The following is a 12,953-nucleotide window of genomic DNA, read 5'->3' on the forward strand; positions in this document are numbered from 1 at the left end:
CCGACAGGAAGCCTTGTTTTCCACACCCTATGGTTGTATGTGCTAGAAATAAGCAGCATTCAGATCATATAGGATGATGAGTGTGGATAGTTTGTGATCCACTCTAGGTGTATGCATTACTCCAGTGGAAATATGTGATAATAGGGCCCCGAGTGAGGTCAACATGTCATATTTCTCCGCCAGAAAAAGCTATTTGTCTTTTCTCTTCCAGGTGACATGTTCATATGCGTTGACCTGAACAACATACCTGCGCAACCGTACGCTTGAGAGTTTGAAACAATGCTGCCATCCAATTACTGATTTCGGTTCAATGAGCCAGCTGTATCTTATGACAGGTAGCCTAACAGACGTGTTGAGATGCACAGATTTTCTGTTTTAAATGATTCCAAACGAATCGCCGAGTCGGAGTATCTCGTCGGCGTCCGCCAAATGGCATCGGGAACTCACGCCCATTCGGAGCGGGCCCGAGGACACTCCTAGCTAGGCTGCCAATTACAGGCCGACAGCGCACGGAAGTGATGATTTGGCTGGAAGATATCCAACGATAATCAGCTATGTTGTGAAAGGTGATCACTTTGAGGATTTGTGGATCAATCCAGTTATTTGTAGTTTGTGACCTCTCTGGCATCCGTCCCTCGTCCGCGTCAGCTGGGGAACTGTTCTAACAACCATATCTCGCAAAGCTCTGTGTGACCGTCAACTGAGGGCATTTGAATATACGGAGTAGAAGCCTCGTTTCTTGGACAGTGATGAATAATGTCCGCTGGGAACGAGTTTTTCCATCTACGATTTGACTGGAATTAACCGATTTGAGCTGAAGGCCGAGAATACCCAAGACTCAGGGAAAGCCGAGGCACTGATTGGACCGTCCATAGGAGGGCAAGTGGACCAAAGAGAGTGGAATGGGAAATTATCCTGCGGGCAGGTCACGTGGAATGCACGGTTAATTTCGGGCTGCCGTGATGACATCATCCCCATTTTCCCCTCCAATGATGCCCCTGATTTCTACTAAAGAATGATTATTGTCGACGAAAAGAAGTTGGCGAGAAGACGACTAGAGTAACGAACTGGGTGTGTCTCCATGGGTAATCTGAGAGCTGCCACTGATGAGACGCATCTTAGTCTTATGGCCACCTAGAGTTCATATGTCATCGAAACACGACATCCCACGCTGGAAAGCTGTAGAACCCCTCAGTGGGGCATGGTGGGGGTTGGGGTTGCCATTCTGAGGACGATGATAGGATTCTTCTTGCTGATTTCATTGGCAATGGTTTCGAATTAGGAGTCCAGGATGCGGCAAAGGCCACACTTTCACGTCTTGTCGCACGCCAGCTGTCGTCAAAGGTTCCCATACCCCCACCGGAGCAACTCCGGTCCCAGAGCTGTGCCTTATTTCTATCCTCTTCTTCCTCTCTGATTCCATCCGTTCGTCTCTTCTTCTGTAGTTGCGTCTCCTTGATACCCTTACTTCACATTACTACTCGTTTAACCCACACTCCCATCACAATGTCTCTCGGAAAGAAGGTCACCCTCAACACCGGTGCTCAGATCCCGTATGTTTGGCCTCCGTCTCGTCGTTGGAACTGCCAAAGTCAATAACTGACCCTGAACCAACAGCCAGCTGGGTTTCGGTACCTGGCAATCTGCCCCCGGTCAGGTCGGTGAGGCCGTCTACCACGCCCTGAAGGCTGGTTACCGTCACCTGGTACGTACATTAACTCCTATAGTACACCATCCGAAGTATAATCCACTAATTTCATACAGGATCTCGCGACTATGTAGGTTCTACAATAATCCAGAATCCGTCTATAATGTACACTGACGGCCTGAAGCTACCAAAACCAGCGCGAAGTCGCTCAGGGTATCAAGAGAGCCTTCCAGGACATCCCCGGCCTCAAGCGTGAGGACCTCTTCATCGTACGTTCGGCTCAATCACCACAATCGCCTTGAACACCATTCTAACAATTGCAGACATCCAAGCTGTGGAACAGCCAGCATCACCCCGACGTTGTCGAGAAGGCTCTCGATGACTGCCTTGCCGAACTCGAACTCGACTACCTTGACCTTTACCTCGTTCACTGGCCCGTTGCCTTCAAGACCGGCGACGAGTACTTCCCTCTCGTCAAGGACAGCACTGTCCCCGGGGGCGATGTCGAAATCGATGATAGCATTTCCATTGTTGATACTTGGAAGGCCATGACCAAGCTCCCCAAGAGCAAGGCCCGCGCCGTTGGTGTTTCTAACCACACAGTTGAGAATGTAAGCGACCCGCACCAGCATTGAGAGACAGATAACTCACATTCTACAGCTCGAGGCCATCATCAAGGCCACTGGTGTTGTTCCCGCTGCCAACCAGATCGAGCGTCACCCTCGTCTGCAGAGCAACGAGCTGATTGCCTACTGCAAGGAGAAGGGCATCCATGTCACTGCCTACTCGGTATGCCACCTTTACCTGCTACTTCAACAGCTTGCTGATTTCTATAGGCCTTTGGTAACAACATGCTCGGTCTCCCTCTCCTGATCGCCAGCGACGAGGTCAAGGCGGTTGCCGCCGACGTCTCCAAGAGACTCGGCCAGGAAGTCTCCCCCGCTCAGGTCATCCTCGCCTGGTCCCAGGTCGGTGGCCACAGTGTGATCCCCAAGAGCGTCACGCCTTCACGAATTGCCGCGAACTTCCAGGAGATCGAGCTTACGCCCGAGGAGGTCGAGAGGGTGTCTGCGCTGGGCAAGGAGCCCCGCCGCTTCAACATCCCCTACACTGCCAACAAGCCTCGTTGGAACATCAACATCTTCGGCGAGGAGGATGAGAAGCCCGCCACCCACAAGGTTATTATGTAAAAGTCATGCCTGATGATTGATGTATATATGGTTTGGGGAGGATATAGAGCGGTACATAAAAATGATATCCCATGAGATGACTATCCTGTAACGAACAATGTTTGCTGAAATTCCCTTGCTCGTGGCTGGCCACAACCGCGCGCATCAATCCGTGAAATGAACTTGCTGAATTTGGCCTCGCTGTATTCTTTCCACATAGTGCCCATCCTACTGACTTGGCGCTGTGAACAACTCTATATCTGAACCTTAAGAGATTACGGTCTGAAAATCGTTCAGTACCGGTCACATTCAATTGATAGTCTGTCTCTGTCTCATACCCTAGAGGCCAGGGTACGCTATATCCCATTCAGATCGCATTACCTCCAGCGGAGAGAGCTACGGCTGGCTCATGAATAATTCCAATAGAGCCGGATAATTCGGAGTTCCCAACCCCGTCACCGGATCCCATCCCTTCGCAGCCGAGAACCCCTGCGTCCCACAGCCCGGGTTGCTCCCCTGCGTAATATCATTGAACACCTCCGGATGCGCATACAGCACAGGGTTCACAAAGCCCACCGTCGACTTGCCGACCGCAAGCCGCTCCTCGTTGATCCTAGTCAGAATCGCCGCAAACACTGGGGCAGCGGCCGAGGTGCCGCCGATGCGCGTAGGCAGGCCCTTGTTGAAGATGAGGACGTTGTCCCCGATGGCCGCGACGTCCGGATACGCGCGTCCAATCCGGTTATAGATGCCGCCGTTCGCCGCGAAGCTGCTGTTGTCCACGCTCTCGTAGAACGGGTACCCGGGATCTGCGCGGGAGAAGTAGTCATCAACGGCTTGCTTCTGGTAGTCTGCGCGCTGGTAGATGTTGCTGAAGCCGCCGCCGGAGGGGAACGAGGTCACGGCGACTTCTTCGTCCTTGCGCGGGTCGGCGCCGAGGGGGAGGTAGGTCCCGCCTACGGCGGTGAGGTAGGGACAGGTGGCTGGGAAGTCCGGGGCGAAGACTTTACCCTCGGTGCCTAGACAATTGGAAGGTGTGGGATCGCCGCCGCGGCCCTCGACGCCGGAGTCGCCGGATGCGACGACGACGGAGACGCCCTGCAGGCCGAGTTTCATCCACTCGTTGCACTGGCGGCGCTGGTAGGCGATAGGGAGGTCGGCCTCGGCGCCGCCGTACGAGATAGAGAGCACCTTGGGGGGCTGGTAGACGCCGCATTGGAGCTGGCCTTTGTAGCCGCCGTCGGCGGGATCGGGGTACGACGGGTCTAGAGGGGAGATTTCGTTGCAGTAGGATCCGTCAATGGCATCGAGAAACGTGTTGAGAAAGCCACTGAAGTTGTAGTTTGCTTGGTAAAATGTATCATCTGTCTGAAAGAGGACGGAATTCTGCGGCCAGATGATCGGGTACGAAATTTGAAAGTCCAAGTCGGATTCAGGGCCTGCGTTGGACACGCTGGTTGGGGCTTGAGCGCCGTCGACGGCCTTCAGGATGGGGTGGGTGCCCTGGGGAATTTGCCTAGGCGCGTCAGCGACGAAAGGACACAGCAGGGATAAACATACTGTGCAAAAGTTGAAAAGAACAGGTCGAGATCCTCTTGGCTATAGACATCCCCTAGATCCTCAAAAATGCCCAATTCATTGCCCTTGGTGGCCTTTGTGCCTTTGGTTATGTTATACATAGCTGCTACCTGGTTAGATCGTCGTAACGACAGACGCAGCTTCTGTTGATGCGGCTTGAGTCGGTGGACATACCTGAAATACAAGCGGGTGTGACTGCAACATCACACAATGCCAATGTATCACCCAGCAGCTCGGATAACGGCAGTGTCAGCGGCTCAAGAATTGGCGGCAGGGGGATTCCCAATAAACGTTTTTCAGTGCTCCGAGCTCTCTTGACTCCGTTCACCTCTAGTGACTTGATGCCAGGTGTGATGTAGTCGATATGCCGTTGCACGGACTGGGGGACATGGTACCTGCATGATTAGCATGTTTATCACTCAGAGAGAAGGGCAACACGTACTCCCGGCAAGCAATGTGCGACTTTCCCGTGCCTTGATGTGTATGTAGAAAATACTCAGTCCTAAGTAGCCTTTCCACTTCCGCTGCACTGATATCGAATTGTAGCCACATTCGGTTCGCGCTCTGCGAGATGCGGTCGGCGGATATGCCCTCGGACTCAAGCCATGTTCGAACATGATCGACGGTTTCCTGGCTCGGAGCAAAGAGATCGTGAACCTCTTCGACGGAGAAATGCTGTCCGTAGCGAGACGAGCGAGGATCGGATCTACATCTCGTCAACGGCAAATACACCAAAGTTTAGTCAAATCACATACACCTGCATCAACAAGTCATGGCCACGATCTAGGTTCGACTGCGTGAGACCAATCCTCATAGGCAGCGTAGTGGCCTTGTCCAGTCTCTTCGCCTCCGTCCAGGAGCGTGGTAGGACAGCACGACGTTCATGCACGACATAGTCGTTCGGGGTGGGACTAGCGAGCACGCCAGCTGCAGCTGCAGCTCCCAGGAGTACGTGTGAGAATCGCATTGTTGAGCGCAAGTCCAGCTTGTGTGTAGCCAGCAAGAACGCCCTAGGAACCGCTTTATATAATCTCCAGGGCCCATCTCTCCTGATCGACAACCCCCGCACGACTCGCATATCATGCCCATCACGGATTAGACCCTGAGGTTGCCTATCACGATGGAACATTGCAGTGGAGCATAGCACTGGCACAGAACGGAACTAACAGAAGCCAGCACATGCTAAGATTGAGGATCAGCTTCTGTTGTGATGTCGATCTACATCAACCAGGGGTTGTGTCCTACCGGGATAGGATGTGTGAAACCGCGTTCTTTCAACTCGTTCATGGCGTTGTGCCGCAGCGGGGAAGGAAGGCTAGCTGAAGCTTATTACAACCCGTCCTTCAATTATCCGGGACAAGAAGCAAGACTGTAATTGAAGATGCAGTCAGTTACCAGCGCAGCTGTTTCCGTGCCTCGGAGAGACTTCGCCCAAACAGCCATGTGAAGAATCCACAACCACGATCTTCATATCTTCAACGAGTTAGAAGACAGGCGATCAGGTTCACCTCTTGCGCACAGACACAAGGCAGGACCCTCTGGTTTCGAAAAGAGCTGTCTGACTTGAATGGGATATTGCGGCATTGACCGTCTTGTAAGCATAGCCTCGGTATACAGCGGCCGCGAAGATAAGCCATGAAGAAGCATGCGCAAAGCGTAAACAAGTTCTCGCCGAGCAACCCAACGCTCCAATTGATACTGTAGTTCAGGAGGTTCTAACTTCTCGGGTTGAGCTTTAGCTCAACCCCACCGCCGATCTAGTCCGCATCCAGGGCCAAATAGGTAAAGATCGACTTGATAATCCGTGATGGTAGAAGCACTACAAGGACGGACGCTTTGATTTGCAGGAGCAGTGTGTTGGATGGGGTAGGATTGGAATTCATCGGGGTGCAGTCACTGCTATGGTGAAAATTGTGGAGAGCCTAACCCCAGCGGATGCAAAAGGTTGAGCAAGTCACAGGGGGGTACACACACAGCCGCGTGACACCACAAAATACCATAAAAAAGTCTGGAGAGGTACACTGAACGGATTAAACGTAGAAGTATACTCATCAATTCATGTCACCATTAAATGCCATCAATTCGTGCTACATGAATAAAGCCAACTTGGGTAGCGGCTTGATAGACAACGACTCAGTAGTATCGTGCCATAACCGGCAGGATGCTTGGTGCTATCCCGGTCTAGATAAATTGCTCGCCAGCCGTCAGATCCCTGTCATGAGGATATAGTCTCGTTCCACATGTCTCTCTGACCGTTAGTCAAACCTGTCCGAACTACTGCGTTACCCCAGCCGGACAACCCGACAGTCCGACAATTGAATCAATCCATCTCTGAGACGATTCACCTTCCTATGACGGGCGAATGATTAATGACGAGCCTGTGGTCGAAGAGGCAAATAACAAAAGGGTAGAGTCGGTAGGGAGTTGTGTGAATGGTCAACGTATGAGGACGTGAAACCCCCGCCGAGAGGCTGAGATCCATGTGCTGACCCAGAGCCATTATTTTTCTTTTTGGCGATTGATGAGGCTATGGAGGATGCATCAGCCGAACAGGTCAAAAGCTGACCGAATATAGGACCTCGCATGGTATGAGCGAGTCCCCCGCTCACTTGAGGGCGAGAGCTATCCCAGATTGGATGCGGGCAGTAAGTTATAAAAGGACAATCAGATCTTGTCCCAATGGTGGAACCGTCGGCCAGCCAGGCCAGAGAAGTAGTTGCTCACGAACCAAGCCACTTCCACAACAACTGCACAAGCCGCTTGCGATGAACCGGTTTGGCGACGTAATCATTCATGCCCCTGGCAAGGTACGTCTCCGCGTCTCCCTTGAGCGCATTTCCGGTGAGTGCTATGATCGGGACTTCGTTGTTCACTTCACGAATCTTGGTCGTTGCCTCGAGTCCATTCATAACCGGCATGTTGATGTCCATGAGAATTGCATTGTAGGAGAGAGGTGTTTGCCTCACCTGTCGGACTGCGTCCGCGCCGTCCCAGGCCGTGTCGACACGTTCGAAACCGAGGCTTTTGAGGAGCTTCAGCATGACGATTTGGTTCACCATATTATCTTCCACCAGCAATATGTGCATATGGGGAGCAATCCGCTTGACCTCTTCTATGGGTTCGTATGTATGTTCGGCGGTAGCAGGGGCGGCGCCCTTATTATGCGCTGGAACGTCGACACCAAACATGCGAGCCGTCAAGAAAAAGCAGCTACCCTTTCCTTCTGGGTTGGGTTTATAACCAACACTGCCATCCATCAGCTCTGCCAAGCTCTTGCAGATGGACAAGCCAAGTCCTGTACCCTGATAGCGCTTGGTGGCCGAATCCGCAAACCGTGTGAATGGGGTAAAAAGGGTGTTGATGGCATCTTCGGGCACTCCGATGCCAGTATCAGTGACTTCTGTCGTGATTGTGTACATATTGGAATCGTGCTCGTCTACTGCGAAGCTATGGGTGACATTGACATGTCCTTTCTCGGTAAACTTCATCGCATTTCCCACGAGATTCTGAATTACTTGCCGATACCGAAGCGGATCACCCCGGAGCAGTTTTGGGAAGCCCGGGGGCATGGTGCAGGTGATCTCCACAGCAGGGTTCAAGGCCTTGCAATTCCGTACCACTGCTCCCACAATATTCTCGACGCTCAGGATATCCGTGTTCAGAGAGAAGGTGCCGGAGGATAATTTGGAATAATCAAGGACGTCGTTGATTACTTGAAGCAAAATCGACATGGAATCCTCGATAATAGAGGTGTACTCACGTTGCTGAGCGTTGAGCTCCGTGCTCCCCAACATGGTCAATGCCAGGTGCATTCCATTCATGGGAGTCCGAATCTCATGGCTCATATTGGCCAAGAAGTCGCTCTTCATCTTGGATGATTCCTCAAAGGCTGCGACCATCCGTGCTTCAGCCGCTTTGCGCTCGGTCAAGTCGCGCGTGACTTTGACGAAACCAACGTGCCGACCGAATGAGAAGATGGGTGTAATCATTACGTTGGCCCAAAACCGTGAACCATCCTGACGATACCGCCAGCCTTCATCCTCGACTCTTCCCTCCCGTAGGCACAATTCGAGCTCCTTGCCAGGTTTGTCCGCCAGTCGATCCTCGGGTCCGTAGAAGATCGAGAAATGCTGACCGATGATCTCACTCGTCTTATATCCCTTGATAATCGCGGCGCCCGAATTCCATGTGGCAATGTTGCCGCGCGAGTCCAGCATGAAGATAGCGTAATCTCGGACTGTGTCAACCAGGATCTTGTAAGTCTCGTTGATGTAGGCATTATGTAGCGACTCGTTATGCGTCCTCGTGACGTTGTGCGCTTCCAAGACCAGGTTCAGCAGGGTATTTCCCTGGAAGATAGGAGTGATTTTCAGTGAAAAATACGAGCTGATTCTGGGAAGGTGGATAGTTTCGATAACCTGGACAGCCCGGGTCGTAATCGCCACGTGCAAGGCACCGTTCAAAGTCGGAATGTCTGGCGCAGGTATCGTAGCGAGTGGAAGGTCGTAGACGGAGGCTCCTAGGATGAAGTCTCGAGGCTTCCCGCAGAAAGTAAGGTGGCTCTCCGACACCTCCACAACGCGCAAGGACGAGTCGAGGATGATGGTCGGTATAGGAGTGTAGCGGAAAATTCGACTTAGCGAGGAAGTGTCGTCCTGTGCGACCTCTCCGTGGGCATCACGCGGCGTGTCACAGCGTGGAGATTGCGGCGGTTTAGCTGCATCCTTATCAGTACGCTCGAGATTGAGCTGCTCTTCATCAGGAGGAGTAGCGACCGTGGAGAGCTTGTAGGGTCGCTGCTGGCCATCCCCGAGATTAAGGTGAAGGAGCTCCTTGTCGAGTGCCATTTTGACTAGCTGATATCCTCCGCAACTAGGCTAGCGAGGTAACAGCAGAAAAGAAGCTAACAGAGAACTCGCTACTGCAGAACACGCATGAGGAGAGTGTTGTTTATTAGTTTCCAATTATGCGCTGTGGCTCTGCCTTTTGCCTCCTTCCCCTGTGGCGCAACCGAGGGGTCCGAAACAGGATCGAGAACCGACTGAGCGGACGAAGATGAGATCTGCGAGAAGGAATTTGGACCAGTCCACTCACCCAGAAGACGGCAGACGATGGTCAGCAGATGGTTGTTCAACAGATGCACGTGAAATGTGGAAAGAGATGAATGAGAAAGAGGTAGAGTAGAATTCCACAGTCGCAGCCGGTAATTCTTCGCTGCCCCTCGTAATCTAATTCAAGCAGTTTTAGTATCTAGCAATTCCTTAGCAGAGCAACTTAGTCAGCTTTGACGGTCAAGAGGCAAATTATAATAATGATGATAATTGACCTGTGTTTAGTGTGGGTTTGGAATTGGTCAAGACCATTCCAAAGGGACCAGTTGCAGGCCTGCAAGCCAGCAGGCCCATAATAAGTATAATATTACAATCACCAGTCGCACACTTCCCGTAGACTACCACCACCCACGTCATCGCAGGCAGCGGACTGAGAGAAAGAGTTCTTACATATCTAAGTACGCTTGCACCGTTCTGTCATCTGCCAACACCAAGTGACTGGCTGGAAGGAAGTTCCAGCCGGCTGCGGGGTCGCCGGGGAAAGGCTAGCCGTTCCAGATTCGCGCGCAGAATGACGAAAAACAGGTTCCTGTGCCGCTATTCCAAAAGTTAAGTAGGGGACCCACAATACTAAGATGGGAAAAAGTCTCAAAACAGTAAGCCTCTTTGCCCCTGTACCTCTCTAACCTGAAGATTGTTCGCATGGAGAGGCAAACAATTTCTAGATCTCTAGCACTACTGGTTAATTTCCTGGGTCCCCTGGAACCTGGAACTTTTGATACGATTACATCTGGATCATCCAGTCGACTTGAAGTCCCGAAACCAGGGCACGTACAAAATAGTCTGCCCATGATCATTCTACTAAACCCAATCAAGCGGCCTAGCCACACAGATCCCTTGCATCTGACTGGTGAGCCGTGAACTCATTGGGTTCGACGACCGCACCCAATAACCAGTGCTTTTTCCTTTCCCATAGCCCAACATTCGTGTTGGCATTTCTCAGTGCACTTCAAAGCAAGCGGCAATATCACCCCAGCGATCACCGGGAAGATGACACGCTGATGCCGACGGCTCAGCCGATCAACAGGGCTGACGACATGAGGACATATTCTGTGTGGCATTCCTTCCGTAGTAGGTTAGCTCTCGGCCGAGACCTCAGAGCTCATATGCACACCTGATCTGCCCGAAAGCACTCCTCGTTGCCTCGAATTCTGATAGATTAATTAAACGGGTAGTAACTGTAAAAGACCATGCTCTTATCAGAAGTGGAATATAGTCTGCGTATCTGGTTCCGCGCGCCTGGGTACTGGGTGGCTGAGTGCGCGATGGGGTGGATCGGTTCCCCAATGGAAACATGCCAAAAGCTTGGAAGCGCTTGTTCGAGATGAGTCTGATTCGAGTTGGAGTAAATTTCGCTGTTTTGAGCTTGAAAACCTGTCAGGGATCTCAATCGGGAGGACCCGCTGACGCCAAAGCTTCACGAAGAATCGCATCGACAAGGTCAGACTCAACGTGGTCAGCAGGGGTCGAACTTTTGTGAAAGCTTAAGTTTCTTGGAAGTCTGGTACTTCGCATCACAGTAATCTTACTTACTATCTTAGCCGACTTGTCATTGTCGTTGTGCTTTGTGGACACGGCAACACGACCTGGAATGGCAGGATAGAAGCTCGCCAATTCAATGTGGTATCACATGTCACTCCAGGCATTTTGGTCAGCCTAAAGCACACTTTATAGACTTACATCTATAGAATCGGAACAACAATACCTACAAGCTTATAATGCTCTTTGATTCTTCCTAAAGTGGTGCCCAAAGTTAACATAGAGATGTTATAAGATCACATTTTCTCTCTCAGACTCCTCCAACATCGTTAACAGCGCTTCCGCTATACCATACGAAAACGCATAGCCGCCTCCTCCGAATCCATAAGCTGATAAGATTGTCCGCTGGCCCAGTTTCTCCGAATCCAAGCGAAACCCACCCTGCCGTGACGGTCGAATTCCGATAATATAGCTCAATGACTTTTGGGGGGGATCCGCGGGAACAATCTCTGGGGCGAGACAATGAGCGCGCGCGATCTCGTCTCGGGCAACGTCCATATCAATCTCTGGGGACCTATATACTGTTAGCTTCGTCAGAGCTGCATGCACAGGAACGTCACTGACAGGTTATTCGGCTGCTTGACTCCCCCCAACACTACTCCCCCGGACAAAGGACGGGGGATGACATAGGTATACTCTTTTCCATTGCGAAAGTACATTTGTCGACACTTGTCAGTACGGTAAAAGACATTCTGGCCTCGCTCAGGAAAGCATTTGTCATCCTGGACGTCAGTGAGGGTTTTGCTTCCAAGCCCGCTGGCGTTGATGAAGACCTTTGACTCGGGGAACATGGCGTATAGTTCCTCGAGAGACTCAACCCGCTTCCGAATGAACTGGCCACTAAGAGCGGTTATCTCCTTTCGCAGATAGGGCATGTGACGTGTCGGATCCGTTACCAGTGTTTGGTATGACCACCCGCTGTGGAAGTTAGGAGGATATTCGCCGGGTTCAAGTTCGCGAAACTACCTCCGTCAGTATGCCGATACACAATGAGCGGGACCGCTCCGTTACCTACATTTGAGACCACAGTTTTACCCCAGATTGAGGAGTTTTCGGATGGCGCTTCTTCGAGATATTCGCGCGCATCCACAAGGCAAACTCCCGATTCGGGGCTTTCTTGCGCCATCCTCAACAGATGACGATGCGTAACAGCTTGAAGGTATCGATATTCAGGACTGATACCGCCAGCAGCATGCCATGTTGCTCCAGCCCAGGCTGATGCATAAAAAATATTCTGGTCACCCGGCAGGAACTCCGCAACAACCACAACGCGAAAGCCATTCAAGAGGAGCTGTCTTGCTGTAGCGCACCCTATAATCCCTGCGCCTAGAATGATGATCGGACGTTGTGAGAAGGGTACAGGAGACTTGTGGAGACTTTGATCGCACTCCCCCATTTTGTGCGTGAAATCTTTCTCGTTGATACTTCTGTAGACGTTTGGGGCTCGATTGTGCGTTACGGAATATGGGAATGGGATAGTTCCCAAGTATCAATAAGCTGGATTCTCAGAGGAAAAGCATGAGGGCACAAGAAAGCTGCCGGAAGAGAGAAGATCCTGGTCAGTGCGGTCGGGACCTGGTGTATCTGGGAATGAACCTTTAACACAAACTATGCCCCGTCACCGTTCAAACGCATTGCAGCTCATTTTTTATATCCGCCAGCCACGACTCTCTTAGCAGAAATGGCTCCTGACGTCTGCGTTGGAATTGGAGAGCGCTCAGATCTGGCTGTCGGCTCTACCCGCTGGTAGAAGACGATAGTATTATCAGTACAATGGACTAGAGATAGACTAATCTGCAGCCAAAGCATTGCAAGGCACGTCAACTCACCTTAGGTTTAATGATCCGACCAATATGGAAGAAACTAGCGGCCCCTCCCGACAGACCAGGGATGTCTATTCCTGGAGAA

At 51.6% G+C, this 12,953-nt stretch overlaps 4 protein-coding genes across 4 annotated transcripts; 1 reads left to right on the top strand and 3 right to left on the bottom strand.

Moving 5' to 3' along the window:
- Nucleotides 1-1,506: 1,506 nt before the first annotated feature.
- akr1 (putative aldehyde reductase (AKR1)) lies at nucleotides 1,507-2,838 on the top strand (the record flags this gene model as incomplete). Its single annotated transcript, XM_043289362.1, has 7 exons — nucleotides 1,507-1,553; nucleotides 1,618-1,705; nucleotides 1,765-1,778; nucleotides 1,833-1,917; nucleotides 1,972-2,259; nucleotides 2,309-2,437; nucleotides 2,485-2,838. The coding sequence occupies 7 exons, from the start codon at nucleotides 1,507-1,509 to the stop codon at nucleotides 2,836-2,838; spliced, it is 1,005 nt and encodes a 334-aa protein (XP_043145297.1).
- Nucleotides 2,839-3,213: 375 nt separating this feature from the next.
- Aud_004423 (S53 family peptidase) lies at nucleotides 3,214-5,362 on the bottom strand (the record flags this gene model as incomplete). The annotated part of the gene is made up of 5 exons (XM_043289363.1): nucleotides 3,214-4,333; nucleotides 4,378-4,498; nucleotides 4,570-4,790; nucleotides 4,838-5,101; nucleotides 5,151-5,362. The coding sequence occupies 5 exons, from the start codon at nucleotides 5,360-5,362 to the stop codon at nucleotides 3,214-3,216; spliced, it is 1,938 nt and encodes a 645-aa protein (XP_043145298.1).
- A 1,753-nt stretch (nucleotides 5,363-7,115) lies between these two features.
- Nucleotides 7,116-9,242, bottom strand: fos-1 (sensor histidine kinase/response regulator Fos-1/TcsA; the record flags this gene model as incomplete). The annotated part of the gene is made up of 1 exon (XM_043289364.1): nucleotides 7,116-9,242. The coding sequence occupies one exon, from the start codon at nucleotides 9,240-9,242 to the stop codon at nucleotides 7,116-7,118; it is 2,127 nt and encodes a 708-aa protein (XP_043145299.1).
- Nucleotides 9,243-11,273: 2,031 nt separating this feature from the next.
- Nucleotides 11,274-12,441, bottom strand: Aud_004425 (FAD-dependent oxidoreductase; the record flags this gene model as incomplete). Its single annotated transcript, XM_043289365.1, has 3 exons — nucleotides 11,274-11,559; nucleotides 11,610-12,007; nucleotides 12,061-12,441. 3 exons carry the CDS (start codon nucleotides 12,439-12,441, stop codon nucleotides 11,274-11,276), a joined length of 1,065 nt encoding a protein of 354 aa, XP_043145300.1.
- Between the last annotated feature and the right edge of the window lie 512 nt (nucleotides 12,442-12,953).

The sequence above is a fragment of the Aspergillus udagawae genome (genome assembly GCF_001078395.1).
Source record: "Aspergillus udagawae IFM 46973 DNA, scaffold_3, whole genome shotgun sequence".
Taxonomy (NCBI): Eukaryota; Fungi; Ascomycota; class Eurotiomycetes; order Eurotiales; family Aspergillaceae; genus Aspergillus; species Aspergillus udagawae.